The sequence below is a fragment of the Nematolebias whitei genome, chromosome 21, assembly GCF_014905685.2.
Source record: "Nematolebias whitei isolate Nwh7 chromosome 21, NemWhi1, whole genome shotgun sequence".
Lineage (NCBI taxonomy): Eukaryota > Metazoa > Chordata > Actinopteri > Cyprinodontiformes > Rivulidae > Nematolebias > Nematolebias whitei.
The window spans coordinates 35,049,302-35,059,950 of NC_056518.1; the positions used below are offsets into that span (position 1 = coordinate 35,049,302).

The 10,649-nt window shown below is 50.6% G+C and overlaps 1 protein-coding gene across 1 annotated transcript in view; it reads left to right on the forward strand.

The window, feature by feature from the left end:
- Positions 1-10,649, forward strand: part of sptb (spectrin, beta, erythrocytic) — a gene marked incomplete in the record, with an annotated part of 116,707 nt that overhangs the window by 73,439 nt on the left and 32,619 nt on the right. The window contains 7 exon segments of the mRNA XM_037694728.1: positions 4,802-5,026; positions 5,900-5,989; positions 7,288-7,572; positions 7,649-7,779; positions 7,900-8,104; positions 8,518-8,741; positions 9,719-9,869. Coding sequence (XP_037550656.1) covers positions 4,802-5,026; positions 5,900-5,989; positions 7,288-7,572; positions 7,649-7,779; positions 7,900-8,104; positions 8,518-8,741; positions 9,719-9,869 — 1,311 coding nt within the window.

Here is a 10,649-nt window from a genome sequence, read left to right on the forward strand (position 1 = left end):
TTCTGTGCAGCCTTCACCACTCTCTGCAAAGCTTTTCTTTCTGCAGCTGTGCAGCCTCCATGCCACACGTTGATGCTGGAGCACAGGATGCTCTCCACTGCACACCTGTAGTAGGAGGTGAGGACTGAGCTTCCCAGACCAGCTCGCCTCAGCCGTCTGAGGAAGTAGAGTCTCTGATGATCTTTCTTCATCAGGCTGGTGGTGTTGTTGCTCCAGCTGAGGTTGTTGTTCATGTGTACAACAAAGTACTTGTAGCTGGAGACCACTTCCACCGCAGATCCTCTTATGTTCAGGGGGGTGTAGATGTTTTTGTTCCTTCTGAAGTCCACAATCATCTCCTTTTTCTTCTTCACATTGATGTGAAGGTTATTCTCTTTGCACCAGCTCTCCAGGTGTTCCACTTCTTGCCTGTAGCTGGACTCATCATTGTTTGTGATGCATCCCACCACCGCTGTATCATCTGCAAACTTTACAATGTGACAGCCTGGATGGGTAGCTGCACAATCATACGTGAGCAGAGTAAACAGGAGGGGGCTCAACACACATCCCTGAGGAGAGCCAGTGCTGAGGGTTATGGTGGAGGAGGAGAGGTTGTGGATCCTCACTAACTGTGGTCTCTTTGTTAAGAAGTCTAGTACCCAGTTGCAGATGGAGGGGCTTAGTCCTAGTGTGGATAGTTTGTCCATCAGGGTTTGGGGGATCATGGTGTTGAAGGTGGATGTGAAGTCCACAAAGAGCATACGGACGTAAGAGTTTTTCTGCTCCAGGTGGTTGAGCGCAGTGTGGACCACAGAGGAGGTGGCATCCTCTGTTGATCGATTCTCACGGTATGCGTACTGATGAGGGTCCTCGTTGATGTTGATGGCTGTTTTGATGTGAGTCATGACCAGTTTTTCAAAGCATTTAGAAACTATCGGGGTGAGGGCCACTGGCCGATAGTCATTCAGACCAGTCACTGTAGAGCTTTTGGGGACTGGGATGATGGTGGCAGTCTTCAGGCAGGTGGGAACTGTCTCCAGGGTAAGTGAGGTGTTAAAGATGTCTGCCAGCACCTCACAGAGCTGATCAGCACATTCCTTCAACACTTTTCCGGGGATGTTGTCTGGGCCAGTTGCTTTGTGCGGATTAATCCTCCTGAAGGTACTCCTTACTTAGGCTGAGGTCACGCTGAGATGCTCTTCATCCGGTGGTGAGGTGAGTCTGGTGCTGGGTGGTCTGTTCAGGTCTTCAAAGCGTGCATAGAACTTGTTGAGGGCATCAGGCAGAGATGGGTCTTAGGGTCATTGTTCTCTCCTTCCTTTATAATCTGTTATGCACTTAATGCCTCTCCACATGCTCCGAGGGTCTTGTGAGATGAATTGACCCTCGATCCTCTGTGCATATGTGGCCTTGGCCTTCTTAATACCAGCAACAAGCTCTTTTCTTGTCCTACTCAGCTCCTCTGAGTTTCCAGACCTGAAGGCAGTGTTCCTGGCTTCCAGCAGGGTACGCACCTCTGCATTCAGCCAAGGTTTTCTGTTTGGGTAGCTTTTAACATTTCTGATAGAGGAGACGGTTTCAGTACATGTACTAATGTAACCCAGAACTGAGGATGTGTATTGGTCAAGGTCAAGCAAACCTCCATTTTCAGCAGCTTCTCTGAAAACCTGCCAGTCTGTTCGGTCAAAACAATCTCTCAGTATGGGGCCACTGTCCTGGATCCAGCATTTAACTTTCTTTTGTACCGGTCTGGAGCGTCTCAGCGGGAGCATGTAAGCAGGAGCCAGGAAGATTGAGATGTGGTCTGATAGTCCTAGGTGGGGGCGGGGTTCGGCTTTGTATGCATCTTTTACGTTTGTGTAAACACGGTCCAGCGTCGTCTCCACATGTCGGAATTGTCACATGTTGATTAAAGCTTGGGAGACAGTCCTTTAGATTCACGTGGTTAAAGTCTCCGGCTACCACGTAAAGAGCCTCGGTGTGTTTGCTCTGCAGCGAGCTGATGTAATCATGAAGCTCCTGCAGTTCATCCCGGCCGCGTCGCATTCGGCTGCGAACCGCTCCAGCGAAAGCTGTAGATCATGATCTGATGAAGCCAATAAGACCACATCATCTGCAAAAAGCAGAGACGCAATCCTAAGGCCACCAAAACAGATCCCCTCAACACCTTGGCTGCACCTAGAAATTCTGTCCATAAAAGTTATGAACAGAATCGGTGACAAAGGGCAACCTTGGCGGAGTCCAACTCTCACCGGGAACAAGCCCGACTTACTGCCGGCGATGTGGACCAGGCTCTGACACCGGTCATACAGGGACCTAACAGCCCGTATCAAAGGGCCCGGTACCCCATACTCCCAGAGTACCCCCCCACAGGGTTCCCCGAGGGACGCGGTCGAACGCCTTCTCCAAGTCTACAAAGTACATGTAGACCGGTTGGGCAAACTCCCACGCACCCTCCAGTACCCTGCTGAGAGTGTAGAGCTGGTCCAGTGTTCCATGGCCAGGACGAAAACCGCACTGCTCCTCCTGAATCCGAGGTTCGACTATCCGACGGACCCTCCTCTCCAGAACCCCCTAGTAGACCTTACCAGGGAGGCTTAAGAGTGTGATTCCCCTGTAGTTGGAACACACTCTACGGTCCCCCTTTTTGAATAGGGGGACCACCACCCCGGTCTGCCAATCCAGGGGAACTTCCCCCAATGTCCACGCAATATTGCAGAGTTGCGTAAGCCAACACAACCCTACAACATCCAGAGCCTTAAGGAACTCCGGGTGAATCTCATCCACCCCTGGGGCCCTGCCACCGAGGAGCTTTTTAACCACCTCGGTGACCTCAGCACCAGAGATTGGAGGGCCCGACACAGAGTCCCCAGGCTCCGCTTCCTCAGTGGAAGACGTGCCGGTGGGATTGAGGAGGTCTTCAAAGTATTCCGCCCACCGACCCACGACATCCCGAGTTGAGGTCAGCAGCACACCACTCCCACTATAAACAGTGTTGGTGGCGTACCGCTTTCCCCCCCTGAGACGCCGGATGGTGGACCAGAATCGCCTCGAAGCCGTGCGGAAGTCATTCTCCATGGCCTCTCCGAACTCCTCCCATGCCCGAGTTTTTGCCTCAGCGACCACCCGAGCCGCATGTCGCTTGGACTGCCAGTACCCATCAGCTGCTTCTGGGGTCCCACTGGCCAAAAAGACCCGATAGGACTCCTTCTTCAGCCTGACAGCATCCCTCACCGACGGTGTCCACCGTCGGGTTCGAGAGTTGCTGCCGCGACAGGCACCGACAACCTTGCAGCCGCAGCTCCAGGAAGCCGCCTCGACAATAGAGGCACAAAACATGGTCCACTCGGACTCAATGTCCCCCACCTCCCTCGGAACATGTTCGAAGTTCTCTCGGAGGTGGGAGTTAAAACTCCGTCTCACAGGAGACTCTGCCAGACGTTCCCAGCAAACCCTCACAATACGTTTGGGTCTGCCAGGTCTGACCGGCATCCTCCCCCACCATTGGAGCCAACTTACCACCAGGTAGTGATCAGTGGACAGCTCCTCCCCTCTCTTCACCCGAGTGTCCAAGACATGTGGCCGCAGATCAGATGAGACGATGACAAAAGTCGATCATTGAACTGCGGCCTAGGGTGTCCTGGTGCCAAGAGCACATATGGACACCCTTATGCCTGAACAAGGTGTTCGTTATTGACAATCCATGACGAGCACAGAAGTCCACAAACAGAACACCACTCTGGTTCAGATCAGGGGGGCCGTTCCTCCCAACCACACCCCTCCAGGTCTCACTGTCATTGCCCACATGAGCATTGAAGTCCCCCAGCAGAACAAGGGAGTCCCCAGGAGGAGCACTTTCCCTTACCCCCTCCAAGGACTCCAAAAAGGGTGGATAATCCGAACTGCTGTTTGGTGCATCAGCACAAACAACAGTCAGAACCCGTCCCCCCACACATAGGCGGAGGGAGGCCGCCCTCTCATTCACCGGGGTGAACCCCAACACACAGGCACCAAGTTGGAGGGCAATAAGTATGCCCACTCCTGCTCGGCGCCTCTCACCAGGGGCAATTCCAGAGTGGAAGAGTGTCCAGCCCCTCTCAAGGAAAATGGTTCCAGAGCCAGAACCATGCGTAGAGGTGAGTCTGACTATTTCTAGCCGGAACCTCTCAACCTCACACACCAGCTCAGGCTCCTTCCCCACCAGTGAGGTGATATTCCACGTCCCAATAGCCAGCTTCTGTAGCCGAGGATCAGACCGCCAGGGTCCCCGCCCTCGGCCACCACCCATCCCACATTGCACCCGACCCCTTTGGCCCCTCCCACAGGTGGTGAGCCCATGGGAAGGGGGACCCACGTCTCCTCTTCGGGCTGTGCCCGGCCGTTCTCCATGCGTAAAAGCCCGGCCACCAGGCGCTCGCCCGCATGCCCCCCCTCCAGGCCTGGCTCCACAGTGGGACCCCAGTGACCCACATCCGGGCAAGGGAACATTAGGTCCGTTTATTTTTCTCATCGTTTGGGTTTTTGGGCTGCACTTTGTCTGGTCCCTCACCTAGGACCTGTCTGCCATGGGTGACCCGACTAGGGGCGTAAGCCCCTGACAGCATAGCTCCTAGGATCATTGGGACACTCAAGCCCCTCCACCACGGTAAGGTGGCAGCCCAGGGAGGGGTCAAACTTCATACAATAATGTAGAAAACAGAAAAAAGGTGTTTATATTTAGTTTTTACACAGAAAATGTTAGTATCAGCTTTGGCTGCATCTTCATTATACGTCATGGAAGGTTATTTATCTTTGTCTCATTATGTCTCTCCCCCCATGCCAGATGACAGAGAAGCAGGTTCGTGATCGGGCCCGGGAGCTGGAGGAGCTCCAAGAAGCAGTCAGGAGGCACGGCGGGGGGAGGGACGACCAGTCGGAGCTGGAGGCCGAGCAGCAGGTCCTGCAGACGGAGTTCCAGCAGCTCCTCACTCCTCTATCCCAGCGCAGGAGCCGACTGGAAGCAGCCAGAGATGTCCATCAGTTCTGCAGAGACCTGGCCGACGAGCTCGTAAGCACAGAGTCCGTTAAATGTGTCCGAACAACTGACACCGACAGCACGACATCAGAGCGACACGGGTCAGATCGGAGCCTGCTGGAGTCCACGGCTCGCACCACAACACATGGACTTATTTTGGCTAATGGACAGCTGTTTTCTATCTTAATTAAAAACGTATCGTAACAGATGTTTAAAGCTTTTTAGGTGAAATGGTCTTTGTTCTGCTTTGAAAACCTGCAGGTGTAGGTGAAACATTTCCTGTGTGAGGGCTTGAAAACACTGAAGCAGTAACTGCAGACAGATGTGGAGACGTTGGTGTGCAGGGATTCATAGTTTCCAGAGGTTCATAAAGAGGTTCCAGAAGTTTTAAAGAGGTTCCAGAGGTTCATAAAGAGGTTCCAGAGGTTTATAAAGAGTTTCCAGAGGTTCATAAAGAGGTTCCAGAGGTTTATAAAGAGGTTCCAGGGGTTTATAAAGAGGTTGCAGAGGTTCGTAAAGAGGTTCCAGAGTTTCATAAACAGGATCCAAAGGTTCCTTTAGGTTCCAGAGGTTCGTAAACAAATTCCAGAGGTTTATAAAGAGGTTCCAGAGGTTCATAAACACGTTCCAGAGCTTCATAAACAGGTTCCAGAGGTTCATAAACAGGTTCCAGAGGTTCGTAAACAAATTCCAGAGGTTTATAAAGAGGTTCTAGAGGTTCATAAATAGGTTCCAGAGGTTCATAAACACGTTCCAGAGGTTCATAAACAGGTTCCAGAGGTTCATAAAGGTTCCAGAGGTTCATAAACAGGTTCCACAGGTTCATAAACAGGTTCATAAAGAGCTTCCAGAGTCTGCCTTCAGTCTCATCGTAGTCCTGATGTTTTCCTCTCGTTTGTATCTCAGCTCTGGATCGAGGAGAGGATGCCTCTGGCCATGTCACAGGAGCACGGCAACAACCTGCAAACTGTTCAGATGTTGCTGAACAGGAACCAGGTGGGACTAATAAAATAATTTGATTAATCAATACATTTATTAATCCTTGAAGATCATTTTTCTGATGCACAGTTTACCCACTCTGCCATGTTTGTGGTTTAAAATGACAAATGTGCACGGAAACACACGTGTTACAGTTCAGCTCTAACTTCCTGTCCTGCTGTTGCACGACTGAAAGAGAACATGCATCAACAATGATGGAGCACAACTTTTACTAGTGGGACATCCATCATCTTCCATCCATCTTGCATCCATCAGCCATCATCATCATCCACTCATCCGTCAATCAACCATCTATCATCCATCCATCATCATATATACATCCATCAACCATCATCCATCCATCATCAAACATACATCCATCATCTTTTACTTGCTGCTTCCTTTTCAGATCGCGGGATCACTGGTGTCCATGTCTATCAGTCACTGTGTGAGAGGCGGGGGACACCTGGACAGGTCTCCAGTCCATCACAGGGACACCTAGGGACAATTTACAGTTACCAATCAGTCTAACATGCATGTGTTTGGTCTGTGGGAGGAAACTGGAGTACCTGGAGAAAACCCATGCATGCATGGAGAGAACATGCAAACTCCACCCAGAAAGGCCCCTGTCCGGGATTTAATCCAGCAACCTTCTCGCTGAGAGGCAGCACCTTTACCAACTGGACCACTGTGCTGCCCTATGTTGCAATTATAGAAAAAATTAGCAACATGAAGTGCTAGTAATGGAGCTCTGTTTTGGTAGTTTTATGATTTTAAATATTTTTCCATGGATGAGGTTTGCATGTTCTTCTCGTGCATGTTTGGTTCAATGGTAAATCTGAGTGGTGGCTGGGTGAGAGTGAGAATGTGAACTGTGTTTGTCTTTGTGTTCCTGTGATGCGACCTGTTCAGGTGCCCCCCCCCCCCCCCACACACACACACACACACACACAGTGACTGCTGGAGTGACCCAGACACGTGAGGTGGTTAAAGAAAGTGGTGGACTCCTTGTCGTGGTTGAAGAATTTTTAAGCTCTGGTTTTCAGTTTTTATTTGAGGCTCACCTTTTAGTCCGTTTCTGTCTGCATGTCAGTACTTGGTCAGTCAGGGAGTGAGAAACACAGACATGTTGTTACCATGACGATCTTAATGAACCACTTGTAGCAGCGTGAACATTTCTTTTGACACTGTATACAGCTCGTGCATCAGATGTTTTAGTTCTTATCTGAGATGAGTAGTTTTCTCTGAACTTGGCTCTTTGACTGTCAAAGTTGTTCAGAGAAGTTCTCGTCTGAAGATCTGTTGCTGCTTCTCAGACGCTGCAGAGAGAGATTGAGGGCCACCAGCCTCGAGTTGACGAAGTCCTTGAGCGCGGCGGGAGGATGGCCTCCGGCGCAGAGGACAGGTTGGAGGAAGAGCGGATCACGGAGCAGCTGGAGGAGCTGCAGGAGGCCTGGGCCCGGCTGCAGGATGAACTGGACCAGCGCAGAGACAGGCTGAATGGCTCCAGCTTGGCCCAGCAGTATTACAACGACGCCGACGAAGCTGAAGCCTGGATCTGGGAGCAGGAGCTCTACATGATCGCTGACGAGAAGGCCAAGGTGAGGAGCTGTGTGAGATGAACGCACCTCCACAGATGTTTAACCATGAGATCATCTTCCTCGTGTTTCCCTCCAGGATGAACAAAGCGCGATGCTGATGCTGAAGCGCCACATGATCCTGAAGCAAGGCGTGGACGATTACGCCGACTCCATTCAGACGCTGGCTGAGCGAGCCCAGAAGATGTTTGCAGAGGACCATCCTGACGGGTTTGTGCTGCCTCCAAGTTTCTCATGTCGTCCCAGTCACGTGTGGTTTGAGGTGATGAGAATGACGAGCATTAACAAAGTCTCCTGAAACTTTCTTCTTCTTCTGCATGAACTGTGCAGTGAGGAGATCATGGGGCGTCAGGGCCAGGTAGATAGACAGTATGCAGGTCTGAGGGAACTGGCAGAGGACCGCAGGAAGAAGATGAACCACGCCTACCATCACTTCCTGCTGAGCAGAGAGGTGGAGGACCTGGAGCACTGGATCGCAGAGAAAGACGTGGTGGCCTCCTCTCAGGAGATGGGTCAGGACCTGGACCATGTCACGGTAAGAGAATAAAAATGGTTCCAACAAAAGGAAACTAGGCTGTTCCTTGTCCTGGTGCGTGCTGTTCAAAGAAAAGTTGCTCTTTTATTGGCTGCTTCGAACGTTTCCAATAAACCTAAAGGTTGTTCAATAGTCCAGTTTCTAAAATAAAGATGTGAACCTCCAGCTGGACCACAAATCCTTTTCCAGGTTTATTCTGTTAGCATAATTTCTCAGACCTATCAGCTCTCCAGTTTTTCACGCAGCTTTAGGTAAGAGCAGCATTTTCACTCATGTGAAGGATTTAACCCTGAAATGTGTCTGAGCCTGATTTTATTTAGTAAATGACGATAATTAGTTTATACTTTCTAAATGAGCTGGTTCTTGAGACGTCAAAGCTTTTACAGACTCGTTACGCTCTCTGTGTCGTTCAGCTCCTGAGGGACAAGTTCAGAGACTTTGCACGGGAGACGGGGATGGTGGGTCAAGAGCGAGTGGATTTCGTCAACCAGACGATCGACGAGCTCATCGAAGGTGGACACAGCGAGTCGGCCACCCTGGCAGAATGGAAGGACGGCGTCAACGAGAGCTGGGCTGACCTCCTGGAGCTCATCGACACCCGCGCTCAGCTCCTAACGGCGTCTTACGACCTGCTCAAGTAAGAAACGCCTCAGAGTGACCCAGTAAGAACTGCTGGAGCTGCGACACGACGTGAACACGATAAGTGTTCGTGAGCTGGAGGCTGACACCAAGGGCCTCAGCCACTAAGACCTCCAGCAGACTGCTGCTGACGGGCGCGCCTCTTCCACTCAGACTGCGTGCACACCTGGCAACAGGTGTAGCAGTGGTGGAGACCAGCTGATTTAAGAGAGGGCTTGGAGTCTCCTGGTTTCACCGTGGAAGATTTGGGCGAGCACGACAAGTGCAACATGAACTTTGATAGAACTGGAGGTGTTAGTGGAAGAGACAAATGTATCGGTGAGTTCCAGCAAATAAATCTGAGTAGAAGCAAAAGAAAGGCCATATGCAGACGATGTGTGAGAAGGTCAGCTCTGTGGGAAACAAGAAGAGCAGCAGGCCATGTGAAGAAAAGATGACCACATTCACAGGATAAAACGTGGACGTCGTCGTCGTGCGCTGACGGGACCCAGATGTTGAGATGAAAGGACTTTTGTCCTGGGTGAAGTGGCACCATCATCCAGAAGCTCCACAAGTGCTTTATGTGTCGATAACGTTTGTTCCTGGCATCTCCAAAATGTTGAGCAGAACAGGTCCGTTCTCTCCGCGGCCTCTCGTTTTGCCGACGCCTTCTCCTCGCCACGATCACCGCAGCCGTTGTTACGCACATCTGTACCGCTTCACGCCTGCCTTCCAGATGCGCTATTAAAACACAAAGTGAGGCGCTCATGGTTTCATGGCTGATGAGTCGCACTGCGCGTGCTGAATGAATCTGTTTGGATCTTCTCGTCCCGGGTCTTCTGCACGTTCGTGTAGAAACACCTGATGCTGCAGATTCACTGAGGCTGACACGTGAAATATCCAGCTGTTCTGCCTGTTTGACAGACGAGTGACCTGTTCCTAGATCAGCTTCCACTTCAGTAAATCAGCCCCTAAGATTTTTGTTCTGTTTTTCAGGTACTTTGATGATGGAAAGGAGCTGGTGGCTCAGATCCATGAGAAGCAGAAGGAGCTGCCTGAAGACGTGGGAGAAGATTTCAGTAAAGCTGAGTCCTTCCACAGAATGCACGCCGCCTTCGAGAGAGACATCACTGCTTTGGGCAAACAGGTACTGCGCCAGGGTGAGCGCGCAGCAGAGAGGTCAGCCCTGATCATTTAGATGGGGGGGGGGGGGGGGGGGGGCTGCAACGGTTTGCTGACGTGAACAGTTTAGAATGACTGGGAAGAGATTTGGATCCACAACACTCGGCCAGTCTTTACTGGAGTTACTCTGGAACGAAACTAAACAGTTTGACCCCCTGCACCATGTTCGGTTCACACACACCCACACAAACAACTCAGTAACTTTCTTATAACTAAAAGTAGACACCCCCGGACCGTGCATTCAATTTACAGTGATGTGTGGTGCATTGTAATAAATTCTTAGTTTAAATAAAACTAGATAAAATCAACATATTGTGTATGTATTGGAAGGTAGAATAGACTAGAATAGAATAGAATAGAATAGAAATTCCAGTGTATCAGCAGCAACAGATAAAAAGATTCACACAGAAGTTCCTAAATGTTAAAAACAATACAATATATAAAGAAACAAGATAAACAATATCAATAATAATGTTCAATATGTGTTGGAGCATTGATAAGGACAGAGTACTGACAGCACAGTGTTACAGGCAGAGTGAGTGTTTGAGCAGAGGTCAGCATGTATTTAATCCTTGTAGAGTTTGTTGGAGCAGTGATGGTTGTAGAGTCTAACAGCTGCTGGAGGAAGGACCTGCTGGAGGAAGGACCTACTGGAGGAAGGACCTGCTGGAGGAAGGACCTGCTGGAGGAAGGACCTGCTGGAGGAAGGACCTGCTGGAGGAAGGACCTGCTGGAGGAAGGACCT